Source organism: Brachyistius frenatus, unplaced genomic scaffold (genome assembly GCF_029030835.1).
Source record: "Brachyistius frenatus isolate BFR_SWC_R1_liver_20210118 unplaced genomic scaffold, ASM2903083v1 Contig_326, whole genome shotgun sequence".
Taxonomy (NCBI): Eukaryota; Metazoa; Chordata; class Actinopteri; family Embiotocidae; genus Brachyistius; species Brachyistius frenatus.
Window position 1 is genome coordinate 47997 of NW_027210925.1, and position 13719 is coordinate 61715.

At 41.1% G+C, this 13719-nt stretch overlaps 1 protein-coding gene across 1 annotated transcript in view; it reads left to right on the forward strand.

Moving 5' to 3' along the window:
• The first annotated feature begins 3772 nt into the window (after positions 1-3772).
• Positions 3773-13719, forward strand: part of pde4ba (phosphodiesterase 4B, cAMP-specific a) — a 164965-nt gene continuing 155018 nt past the window's right edge. The window contains exon 1 of the mRNA XM_069723401.1: positions 3773-4260. Coding sequence (XP_069579502.1) covers positions 4239-4260 — 22 coding nt within the window. The 5' untranslated portion in view covers positions 3773-4238. The remainder of the gene's footprint in view (positions 4261-13719) is intronic.

The window sequence follows — 13719 nt, forward strand, 5'->3', positions numbered from 1 at the left end:
CGAGCAATTTCCCCAAATGTAAAAGTGTTCCAATAATCAAAGAGAACTTTCAAAATAACGTTTTTGAATATTCAGTATTGAAAGCTGAAAAAATTATGAGTCTGATATTCAGGCTACAACTTCCTTATTGCTTCACTTCATTAGTCATCCTGGTTTAAGTGTTCATGCTTTTTTTGTGGGGGTGTTACTTTGCTCTAAGCAATAAATGCTATTACAAGTTTGCTCAATGTTTATCTTAATGTTTTTCATATTGATACAAAGACTTGTTCTTTCTTATCAATTCACTGACAACAGCTTATTCAGCTCTGTCAATGTCATGGCAGGGATGCCCTCCTGGCACAGGAAGATCCCATCCCCATTCTTAAATGGTCAATTCTGTGAGAGAAAGGTATCAGTCAGATCAAAAAATATCTCCGTACACACTTCCTAAGGAGATATACTATGAAAAGGAGTGAAAATATTTGGACATGGTTAAATAGAATTTATATAAACTGAGTCAATATTTCTATGAATTCCAGCAAAATAAAAAAATTGTTTTACTCCCTTTAGCTTTACACACTAGAAAATTTAACTTATTCATAAGTTTCTGAATTGTTCTTCTGTGACTGAATAAAATGTTCTGATCTGAAACCTCAAATAGCCCCCTCAGACTAATAACTGGTGCACAGATTGAGGCAGACAGTATTCGGGTGCTCCTTTGAATATTACTGCAGAAACATCCGACCCTTTTAGATTGCTGAACAGTGACTTAAAGATGGGATTTGCGACTCTCTCTCTCTTCAATATGTTTATGAGGTCTGGAAAGAAACATAGACAATAATGACAAGCAACAGTGCAGCAGATGCACCATTACACACACACACTCCAAACGGTCCTGTATTTGGCGGCACGATAGAGGAAGAATTTAGAAGTGGGTCTCTCCTCCTTGTAACATCTTACCACCTCATTCCTCACAATGCTAAGGCTTAAATACTTTATTTACACAACTCTGCCTCAATGCTAAGCATTTCCACGTGTGATCCTCGTCCGTCCCAAATTTAAAAAAAAAAAAAAAAAGCTTGATACTTGACACAAGCGGTTGCAATGGGTCAATGATGTGTTTGCCGGAAATGAGTAAATGTCATTTGTTGTCAATAGACTGCAGCTTCCCTCCAAATCCTCGTTTCAGCGGAAGCCTGCCCTCGCGGTCACTTGAGGAGATTAGACATGCTTTGTGGCGGCATTGAGAGAGGGGATTTACAAAAAAGGAAAGGAAAGGTCTTTCTGAGGGAGGTAAAGACAAAAGCAAGTGCCGTAATGAGCACTAATATATCAGATAGAAATGTTATTGCACAGCTACTCATGTCTCTGAGCTGAACTCACGAAGGCTGAAGAGTGCGGTGAAAAACGTGGAAACCCAGAATCTAATATTTTCATATCTCAGAGAAGCTTTGTGTTGCTGAAAGCTGTCTGTTCTGATGGATTGAAATGACACACAACTCTCGTGTCTAGATTAATGTACAAATTCATTACATGATGAAAGCTGAAAGGCTGATTTGTTGTGATCACTTGTATTTTTGCCCACTGCAGATAAGAAAGAGATTTTTTTTCTTTTGTGGGGTTGGAGGAGCAAGAGTTAAGTATTGTTACACCCTCCCCCCCCCCCCCCCCGTTCTTTATCCTCATTTTGATTATTTCCGGTGTATTCTGACAATATGAGTTTAGCCGCTTTCATGAAAAAGCTGCAGGAAAAGCATCACTGCGACTTCTTTGTTCTATGCAGGTCAGATGTGAGCTACAATGGATTATAGAAGACAAATTACACAAACTACATGATTTTGACAATAGAAGTCATCTGGTTTTTTTAATTTTTTTTATTTTTAATAATCTCTATTACATGTATGTTCGGTGTGTTGCTAATTCCGTAACTCAGAAATCACTGCACAGCATTAGAGTCTCACAGGGCTTAATGATCAGGGACAGACTGGACATATCATACTCTGGAGTAATTGCAAACAAAAATGACCCGGTGACACACTGATGCACACATTCAGTGTGTAGACACACAGTTTAGCCACAGATTTATTATGCAGGACTTCCTGAAGATGAGAACCGACATCCATAACACAACATCCAGTATGAACTCACTGGAGAGTAATAATGCCTTTTTTTTTTTTCCACATTATTCTTCATCTTGTTGACTGGTGCAGTGCAGCACTAAAGCACAGATTATTTACTGCATCATGGGAATCTCTTCAAAAGTCATCTGTTGTATAAAAAAAAAAGTATAGTATAGGTTGTGGGAATTCACTGAGCTCTGAGAAGTTAATATGCTGGTGGTACTAATCAAGCTGTGAAACAACGGGGGTGAAGGAGAGAGAAAATAATCTTCACTTTATGTGCTCACAACCCTGAGATCTACTCCAGCTTCACAGATGTGTTGTGTACACATTTGCATGCAGTCAGAAGCTGTAAGTTGCGGTTGATTTTAGTTGAGGAGAGTGTAAATGCATTTTACATGGCTTCCAGTGATGGAAACAGTAACTTAAGTCATTTGAATGGACTTTCAGTTCTTGTAACACAAACATGTACAAGTCCTTGTTCCTACCACAATATTGAATATATGTCAAAGAACAAATTGGTGCAATCACGGAGCGGACATTACTCTGAACCAGTTAATTATTTGATGTCGTTTATCAAAGGCACAAAAAGAGATTGTTTCTTGTGGAGTTTAATGCTTCAGTGACTCGTTCATCTCATTTGTTTTCAGTACAGAGAGGTGGACATGATTAGCCTTGCTTAGCACAAAGAATGAAACCAGGACGCTGATCTATCTTAAGGGCAAACTGCATCAAAGAGTACACTTTGCTCATAAGACAACAGGCGGATTCGGGAGACACAAAACTTACGAACACTTCACATAATAGCGTTAAAGTGTAATTCCATGCAAGAGTGCTGTAGGGAGGAATGGCACTAATTCTTATGTGAATAAGTCCACAAGTGCTCTGAATAGATTGGTTGTTTGTCTCTACCAAATGGCAACCCACTCGTTTGTTTGTGAACAATTTGAAGCCTCCGGTCTTGCATTTTGGCCCTTGCCATCTTCTTTTCTTTTTTTTTTTTGGAGCCAGAAGCCACCATATTTGGGTTGAGCTGGGAAGGTGTGTGGATTTGACTGAGAACCTGAGGACTCTATGTGGGTCAGAACAGCCAGAGTTGCATGCTGGTTTGCATGCTGCGAAACACAACTGGATGTAATAGCACATCCTGGTGCTTTTTGGCATCCTACATTTCACAATTTTTGGGAGATCAATGAGATATAAATGTGGTAGAATGGATATTTGAACGCACGGTAACTTTCCCAATCAGATCCTGTGTACATATATATCTGTTCTTCACTTCCACTCCTGGCTAAAGCGTGCTGTGTTTTTTCTTGCCTGTTCTTCGGACAATTTGACGATACTCTCTGCTTTGCCGTCTGGTTTTGTGCCACACCGTGCCTGTAATCTTACACAGTAAACAACTTTAAAAAAACAACAACCTGTTCCTGCCTTTGCAACAAGACGAGCGTGAACACACGACTAAAGCCTCAATGAATGACTCTGTTCACTGTGTAATTGACAGCTCTCTGGTCCCACACCAGACTGACATGCTCTGATTGCCTCTCTCTCTTTCCTTCTGCCTCTCAATTGGTCCACACTCCTCATCTGCTGAGTTGGAGGGAGGGGAGGGGGAGGGGAGGAGGAGGAGGAGGAGGAGCAGCAGCAGGAGCAGCAGCAGCAGCAGGGATGGTCGGAGGGGAGCACAGACTTTCAGATGCACTTCTTCATATGCGAAAGCTTCCAGCCCATCTCCTCCGAAAACATATGGCACCTCGGTCCGAGGCGCGAGCATGTGAATGGTAACACGATGTGCAACCGGGACCAAAGACAATCAGTTTGATTGACGCGACGGTTCTGTTCCAATTTTGTTTTTAATCTCGGAAAAAAAAAAAAAGTGAACAAGCAGAAAACCTTTGATCATATAAAAAAAAAAAGAAGAAGAAGAAAAAAAAAGAGTCGACCGAAGAGTGTGGATCACCCTGCTTGGTGGAGAGAGACGTGGAGTGGACGCATCCCAGTCGAGGATGGCGAAAACACTGTGACACGGAATAAAAGACGGTTCTTTTTGTTGTTGTTGTTGATGTGGTGACAGCTGCTCTCCTTCGTCCGAAAACAACGCGCAGAAGGCTTCGGGATTCCCTTTGTCCCCACGTGTGAATGAGCTGCGAAGAGACCCAAGGTAATCCAGGAAGCTTTTCATTTTCACGGCATCGAATTCACTTTTAAAAATTTCATTTTGTGTTTTGGGTTCATCCTGAAAGCGACATTGCGAAGGATAGTACTGAATGAAACTGGTTTTTTTTTTAATTTTTTTTAAGATGCATTGGTTTTTGTTGGTTTTTGTTTGTCTTTGTTTAGCTCTTGTCATCGTTAAGTCAAACATCAGGCGTTAAAGCCAGTGTGTTTCCCCTTTCTTTAATCACCAACCAGCAAGTTGCATCCTCTCGAACCTCAGAACCCTTTTTTTTTAAGTCATGCTATCCTGTTGGTGTGTATCCATTCTGGCAAATATAGTGCAAGTCTTGGCTTTAACATATTTTCTTAACTCTCGAATACTGATTTGAAGGTATTTTAGGTCCAAGTGTGACAATTTAATGTCATTTAAATGGTTCTCCTGCAGGTTATATGACACGTGAGCTGTTATTTTAGGTTTGATTTGGGCTATTAGCTTACTTTAAGAGATAGCTGTCCATCAGCATACTTGCCAATGTTTTACATTAGACATGTTGGGGTCATGTCTTTGTCAGTGGTTTGATTATAAAGGTCATCCACAGCCGCCTTGCTTGTCCGGTTAGACCTCTTGGACCCCGGCATGACTGAGCTGAATTGTCTGTTTTTGCACGAGAATTGAGCTCCTATTTTACCAAATTTAGAGAGCTGTCAAAACATCTGACTGTCACTCGGCTTGGCAACTTGATTTCCGTCATTGCACTGACCAGCAGCTTTTCTGTTAAGCTGTTTTTGGACCTGAGTGACGGCAGCTAAATGTGCATTTCAGATGATAGGCTCTTATCGCTGAATGAATGACAGACACTGCATGCCAAAGAGATATGGCTGTTTGTATTTTTTTTTTTTAAGCAGCAGAAACGGGTCCGACAAAAGAGCTCGTTGAGCTGAGAATGTATGCAGATCATGAGCTAAAATGTAGATGTGGTTCAATATGAACTCTTCCCAGGTCAGAGAGGTGGCACAGGGACTCCTGGTATAGTTACAGGTCCAAGCCAGCGGTGTGTCCTGCTTTGTGAACAAACACAAAAATCAATCTGCTGATGGTCTCGCCGGCAGGTGCATTTCCTTTCCCCGTTGGCATTCTCTGTTTTTCTCATTTCTCTCCCTTCCTCGTGTGACCTTTTTTTTTTTTATTTATCTCTCTTGTGTAGCTCTGATTCTTCACCCTATAGATGTCCCAATACTCTCCATTACTTCCTGCTCGCATCTGTGCGTGCCTTAAACTCCTTGAGCTCCTCTCACAAGCCCGCCACATCTTCAGCCTTCGCCTGCTTCTCTGTCTCACTGCTATTCCCGCAGCGGATGGCTGAACTGTGTAACGTTGTTTGTCCACACCGCTCGTTCCATCCAAAACTCGGGGTCTATCGATCTGTTGGCCTCCACTGCATGTTTAAATGTGGAAATGCATCGATCCATTAGCAGAGCTGTTAGTGGAGAGGCACCAGCACACTCGGCCCCGCAGCACGTGAGAAAATACCTCTACCTCTGACTGTCAAGTTTGATTTTTACAAGCATTTAATTGGTAACATTATGGAGCAGGAATTGGTTCCACTGACCTACTTTGAGATTGTAATTGAGCTCTCTATAATGTGTCCTCTTTGATTGCACTAAAAGTGTGTGTGGTGTCGATGTGGGTGGCACGGTGGGGTTTGCATGCACAATAAACCTTCTGGATATTAACTGGAGTAATTGCACATTCAGTAATTTCTCACCCAGAATGCATCCCAGCCAATTAGCTTGCTTAGAATAATGCACTATACTGCACATCCACCCAGTAAATGGGGACACTGTCATAATATATAATTACTACTGTGTAGAATAAAATCTTGTTTGGAGAGCTGTTTAGGCACAGATAAAAGCCTGGTGGTGCTTCCATTCAGTTTCCATCTGGATATGCTTTTTTTTTTTTTTTTTTTCAAAAACGTTTTGTTGATTATAATTTTTTTTTCTTCAAAAAGAGCGAGTCCATGCACTCATCTTTTTATTTGTCTTTTGTAGCTGGTAGGAGAGACATCATAGGGGAAGGACACGGGAGAAATGGCTTCAGCAGGATTTAATCCAGAGTGAGTCAGTGCACACGTACAGTAACTCCAGAAGTACTGTTTGATTAGGTCCGGGCCCTGTAATCCATTTCCAACTAGACCTAGCTGACCTGGTCCCAAGGTTATGATTAAGCTTGTACACAGTAGACAGGCAATAACAGAAGCGGGTAAATAGCAAAAGCAAAGCCAGACTACATCTTTCAAGCTCCCATTTTGTTGCGACATATTTACGTCTGGAGATCATCCACTGAGAACTGCTCCGACCAATACATGTCCGAATGATTCAGTACTTGCACTATGTGACACTAGAGATCCTAAATCTACTTGTAAACTACTATTTTAACTATTGCCTTTAGCAGCTGTAGGACCTGCTTGTTTTATAAACATTTTGTTTTTGTTTTTTAAGCTGTTATTGTGGAGCTGACAGAAGAGAGATGAATGGAAATAAGGGGAGAGAGAGATGTGGAATGACGTATGGTGAAGGTCTGCAGCTGAACAAGAAGCACGGACGATGCAGTTCATGGCCAACGCCTCAACTCCTAAGCCTGCAGGGATCCCTGAATAACGTATTTCTAGATCCCCCAATGTGTGAGAAATTTGACATTTGTAAACATTTGTTGTACTTCTCAAGGTAGAAAATCATAAGCAAAGACCATCAACAGATCGGGAAATGGTTGGCCTATTTATCCATTTTGGTGTAGGACGTTTCCAGGAGTGCAGGAGAAGGCTGTAATCGTACAGCTCACTTGAAATGATTTATAAATCATTTAATTGTGAGCTGCTGTTGTGAGGTTAGAAGATGTTACAACTTCTGAACCAGAGGACATTTGCTTTAGGTGTATTCAGATGTCCTTTTTGGCAACACCTTACTTCACACTCCTCCAGCTGCACTTTCACACCTGGGAGCTGCACGCTATTGTGACATTTTAACCAATGTGCCAATGTGCGCCTCAATAGCAGGGCGCACTTCTTGTCTCATACGTGATATAATTAAAGGTCAGTTAGTTCTTGATGATGCATCTGTGTATGACCTGCTGTGCTTATTATTTACAGGTAAATGAGGAGAAACCATAGCTAATTTGTCTCTGGGTCGTTTTTAAATACTTGTTTATGCTGCGACTATATTTGTTTTGGCTTTTTTTTCCGGAAGTCTGTTAAATATTGGCAGATCCCCCACACAGAAAATGCATCTGCTAGATATCCCTCATTTCAAAGAGCAAGTTGAAAAACCTAATTCTCACGGGTGAATTTGGGGCATGCCAACAACTAATTATCCATCTTTTTGGGAGTTTACGTGGGTGATGATATTAGAGTAGTTACGTGTATACAAGTCTGCGAAGGCTTGTGTTTTGTAACCCTAACATGCGTGCTGCTGTTGTGCATCTGTGCTGTTTTTCCTTCTCTCTTGTGTAGTGTCAAGGCTGTTAAGTTTTACACATGAAACCTCAGCAGAGAGAATGCTTCTTGTGTGTTCTGCATGATGTTAATATCCTACGCATGTATCGCATGTAGATTGTGAGCTGCTGGTTTGTACTGTTGGTGCATGTGCTGAATAGCATTAAGGTATTGTTGCACTTTATAAACACTGTGTTTGTGTGCATGAATGTGTTATTTACATACGACAGAAGTCATCCATCCAGTATCACGTCGTGTGTTTACATGAAACCCAGCTGTGTGTATTATAAGCTATGCAAATCATAAAATTTAGGAGAGATTTGTATCTATTTAGTAAAGTTGAACTTTAATTGTTATGCTGCTCGCACACTGATGAGTTAATGTTTAACTGAAAAAAACCTTGGCCACATATTGAAAACAAAAAAAAAATACATTAAACATATCCTGTGTCAGACAATACATAATCTGAACCTGTGCACCGTGTACGGAGGCAGCAGTGCTATTCTATAGTATTCTTAACTGTCCATGACCAGGATCTCATGATAACTGGAAGAATTATACTGAGGATACACAACATCGACAGAAGAAGTGGGGAAAGGCATTTTACGGCCAGACAGAAAAGAGCCAGTCATTGCCAACCTAGAGTGGCAATTAGGCTGAGAGTCGTGGGCTAGCATGTCTCCAAATCAGCAGGGTCAAGAGATGTAGAGGACAGCACAGTATGACCAGCGTCTTGAGAGAGCCAGGAATAACCAGGCCTGCATCACAACGGGAGGCCACAGCAGGGCCGGGATGCACAGGAGGTGGGAGGAACATGACAGAGGAAAACTGCAAAGTGGACAAAAACACCCAGACCAGGTAGTAATAATAGTTTAAGGTAAGGGCCTCCAACCGTAGACTGTGTAAAAATTCACATCGTTCCGGTCTGAAAATGGAAGTGCCTTAAAGGTCAATACCAGTAAGGGGTGCCCCCTTGGGGGCTATCTCCAAAAAACCTCTGGTGCCAAATGACTCCCATTTTAAAAAGTCTCAACTTCCTCATGAAATACAAAGTCAATATATTTTTTTTCCATTATTCATTATAGTGTCATTTACTAAATTGGCTTTTTCTGATCAGTATTCTAATGGTCCTTCTGAAAATACTTCTATATTTAATTCGATATTATGTCTCAAAGAGAGGTATGTTTGGGGAATGCCAGCTTTGATTAATATGCCTGGAGTGCAGTCAGGTTTCCGGTATAGGAGGCCGGGCGTTGTGTCCTTGGGTTTTTGGTCAGATCCAAATATGGTCACTTCGTGCTCCAAAAAAAACCAGATGCCAGACTTCAGGTTTCAAAATGACAGTTCACAAACCAATGGGTGACGTCACAGTGAGCTGATGCTTGCCCCAACAGGAACAAACCATTAATATATCACTAAATCATAAATTAGAATAGTTCACCAGTAGCTCAAAGAAAATTGGTATGGTGGGCTAAGAAGACAGGTCCTCATCCTCATATGTACTTCACAGTCCTTCCGTTACTATTGCACTAGTTCTTTCTTCATTCCCTCTCAGAGCACACATTTACAAATGTTAAGATCCATCCAGCCATCATTGCATCATCTTCACTGGGATTTTTTTAGTGGGCTTTCACTTGTCTTGTCGATGCAGATATGACGGGATAATTCCCACAGCTCCACAGGCTTAATGGAACTGATATTAAATGGTGGGCATGGATCACCAGGAGGAGCAGAGGCAGCTGTGTTTGCACATGCATCAGTTTGAGACCAGATTTGAGAAAGAAATTGAGAGTAAGAGGTTGTTAGGCAACTGTTACAGTCAGAGCACATTTCATGATAATTGTGTTTTTGTTGTCAAGTACAGAGTGAACGGAAGTATTCCCATTTCTCATTAACTTGTCAGTGGCCTACCTTAGCATGTGCATACTGTTTTTCTGAGATGTCTCTACATTTTGTAGAGCTCAGCTGAAGTTTATTTTAGACCTTAGAAATAATAATAGTTGACAAAACGATTCCACCACTGTTTTGATCAAATTATAGGACCCTTGTCAGTAGATGAAGATTGCTCAGTTATCATGCATACTGCAGCTCTCTGAAGCCAGGTCTGAGGTGTGCTGTCTCTAAATTAATGTGTTATAATTTTTTAGTAGAGAGTTTGATCTGGCTACCTGAACAAGGCATAATGTCAGACGTAAATGTTCCAGAAGCTGTAGCTGCTGGATTACCTGCTTTACTGCACTGTCTAAATGCTACTTATCAGCCTCTATAATGTTATTTTATTTTAGGTTACAAACTGTAGGTGGTCCATCTTTTAGCAGCCAGTATAGACCCCCATCCAGTGTTTTTTTTTTTTTCTCTCTGTCCCTGATTCTGAACAAACATTACAAACCACCGTCTTGGTTTTTAATTTAATGAGCGGATAAACAAAAGGCTGCCTTCTCCCTCATCTCTCCCCATGACTGAAAGAGTATTACCCTCACAGAGCTTGAGCTGACAGATGAATAGCTTGAAAAGGTGAGCAAGATAATTGAGAGTAATTAACATGCCAAGCAGTCAGTTCATGTCTTCGTCGCAACGCTGATGAGTAGATTGAGGGATAGGATTGGGATTGGTTTTCCTTGTTTGATTAGTGAGAGGTGTAATACATGCTCAAACAACACATGTTCAACAATATATGAAAATACTCTGCTTAAACAAATAGTTTATTTCAGATATTTTTTATTAAAAGATTCGTTAAATTACCTGGTTAGAAATTGTTAAATTGACATTTATGCCTCATTTGACTTTGAACAAAACCACATGAAATGAATGGCATGAAACCCTAGAAGGCTTTTACTTTGAAACAAAGGCTTTTAATTGGAAATGGATGCCAGAACTCTTCGCATTCAGAGGACCAATTGTGACTTCAGCTCTTTTCTCATAGGAAGAAATACTGCCATTTCAGAGCTGTAGATTCAATAGCTTGATCTTTCAGTCTGAAACCAAAGTGTTGACGGACCAACTTTGCCAATCTAGTAACGTGCTTGCTGCTTCCAGGGCGCTGGTTCAGTTTGTACTGGCTCACTAGCACAACTAAATGGAAGAGGACTGTCATTAACGTTATTAATTGCACCGCTGGTTTTCCCGGTATAAATAGTCAAACAGGTTATTGCGTTTGTGTCAAGAAGGTCCTCAATGCATCTTGGCAGCAGAAGTCTAACTGACTTGGCCGCAAATCAATAGTCACTTCTTGCTTGATATAATATCTTGGTAATCAATACTCTGGGAAATTGCTCCAGATATGGAGAGCAACATAAAGTCTATTGTGGAAAGCCCCTTCAGACTGACACAGTGATGTGGGAGAAACTTGTGTTTGACGTTAATCTGCACGGTCAATATTCAACCCTACATCATGTCTATAATCACTTTAGGATTAATACAAGTTTACTTACTACAAGGTCAAAGTAGGGTTACGGTAAAATTATTGAAGTGTTTCCTCCTCCAACTTCAGGCCTATGCAGCCATAATTTGGCTCACATTTAATTGATGATAGTTTACTGCATGTGTCCAGTGCATGTTGGACTGCGTCTTGTCCCAGATTCTGTTTCTTGATCTTCATGGACAGGATCTCAAGGTGGAGTCCAGGGCTGGATTGTGTCAAGTTTGGTGACCCAAGGATCCTGCTTTCTGAAGATGGTTTGGTCCTGCTGGCTTCATCTGGTTTTGATTTTCAGCATACAATGGAGCAGTTTGCAGCAAAGTGGAAAGTGGATCAGATGTACAGTATGATGAGCACATGTAGATCTGATGCCATGGAAATGGTGGGCTATTACCTCTGCAGGTGGGGAGGAAGTGGCTACCTCAAGTGTAGGAGTTCAAGTATCTTGGCGTGCTGTTTACGAGTGAGGGTAGATAGGAGCCGGAGACTGACGGGCAGATTGAAGCTGTGTCCGTGGTAATTTGTGGACACTGTACCAGTCTGTCATGGTGAAAAAATGGATGAGCCTCAAAGCAACGGTCTCAATTATGAGTCTATCAGTTCTATGTGTTTTTGGAAATGAGAAAAGAAATGAGAATCCAGATACAAGTGGCTGAAAAGAGTTTCCTGTGTCCCTATCCTGCTGATTCCAGGCAACAAAAATATGATGAAAATTCACCTGTCACATTACCAGAGCCAGAATTAAGTAAATAATGTGCGTTAACATTACTAGTATATTTTTTCAAGTTGGTCTAGAGTTTCCCATAAGATTTCCAATGTGGGCGATAACCATGGGGCCGACTTGGACTGGGCTGGAGGATTTATATATCACTTCTGGCCTGGGAACTCCTTTGGGGAGTAAGAGCTGACAGAACTGAATCGGGACACCTGGGCTTAGACTGCTACCTCCGTGACCTGACTATGTATCACACAGGTTGCTGCATGCTTTATATGGACCTGTGTAGTGGTATTAGTAAACTGATTGATTAGCTCTTTAAAAGACACGCGCGCACACACAAATCATACATCCAGCATAAACATAGCGACTCTTTCAAAACCCAAAGTCCAAAACTCTTTTCAGCAAAGTATCCAGTCTGTGCATTTTCTCTGATGTAAATCTAGGCTTGAGCAATGATGTGGATAGAATTACAGCGGTGGCCTTGGCGTCGGACAGGGATTAACCTGGTATGATTGGGTCAAATGCGGGTTAATCCCATGTGCATAATCTTATGTTGAACACACGGTTTGTGTTTGAAAGGGTGGGTGTGCACTGTATGTGCAGAGAGAAATAGGTCAGTAGAGTCTTTGAGGTTTGTGCAGGTTTAAAATACATACAACCTATTTTATCATTTTATTTTATTACTCAAGAAACAAATTAAAAAATATCATCTTGAAAGCATATCTTTAAGTTTTTATTCTATTTGGATGATCACTCTTCATAAATGGGGCATCTGATGTAAAACTGCAATACAGAAATACTCTACAGCATCTTTAACTACATTTTTTATTTTTTATTCGAATCTGTATATCATCCATCATTTCCATCTCTTTCTGTTTGAGGACGATACCTCCCTCTGCCTCCATCGTCCATCTTGTTTTGTGTAATGAACACAGTTGGTGTTATGTCCCTACTCGTTGTTTATGCTCTCCAGTGCATCCTCGACAGGAGTGCAGCCCCCACTTTGATTGCTCCCCATTCATTAGAATGACACTACTTGAGGGAGCCAATAAAAGAGAGATGCTGGGCTAAATAGGTCTATTTTAATTGTCTCGCGAAGAACTTATGAGAAAGCACTTTGTTTTCTGTAAGGTGATTTCCTTAAGACTTTGTCAAGCAGGGGTGCCAAGCAGATCAGTGAAACGTGTGTGTGTGTGTGTGTGTGTGTGTGTGTGTGTGTGTGTGTGTGCGTGCGTGCGTGCGTGCGTGCATGTGTGCGTGCACGTGTTTGAAATGACAACATTGACGTCAGGGTGGGAAAAAGGAGAAGAGAGCAACAGAGAGTAAAGAGACTTAACTCATTAGGAACTTACAGAGCACTGGTTGTCTCTCACGCTGATGATCTCTGTGAGGAGCAAAAAGAAATCCCCAGAGAAAGCTGATCAGTCTCTGGACATAAACCGGTGATCACTGGAGTGAGGCTTCTCCAGTGGTTGATTCAGGACCTAGAAAATAGATGAGAGGAGAAAAAAAAAATTGATTCAATGTCACGTGTCACGTTTTTAAGCTGATTTTTTAAGCACTACAAAAGATGCTCAAGGAAATGAAGTGCATTTCAAGATCAGTATATTATTTCAAGTTAGTCTTAGTATGTCATAGTTGAGGGTTGACTAAACAATTAGGTGAAAAAACACAATTGTACAAAACGTGGGTGCAGTAAATCTATTTCCACGGCTCTGACCTTTCACTGTGATTTTTCTCTGCTACTCATTTCTCATGTGGGAGGCTCTCTGAGGCTGCAGAGTGATGTAAAAAGAAGGGTTCTCATATCCATCTGCACCATCAATATTTCCATAA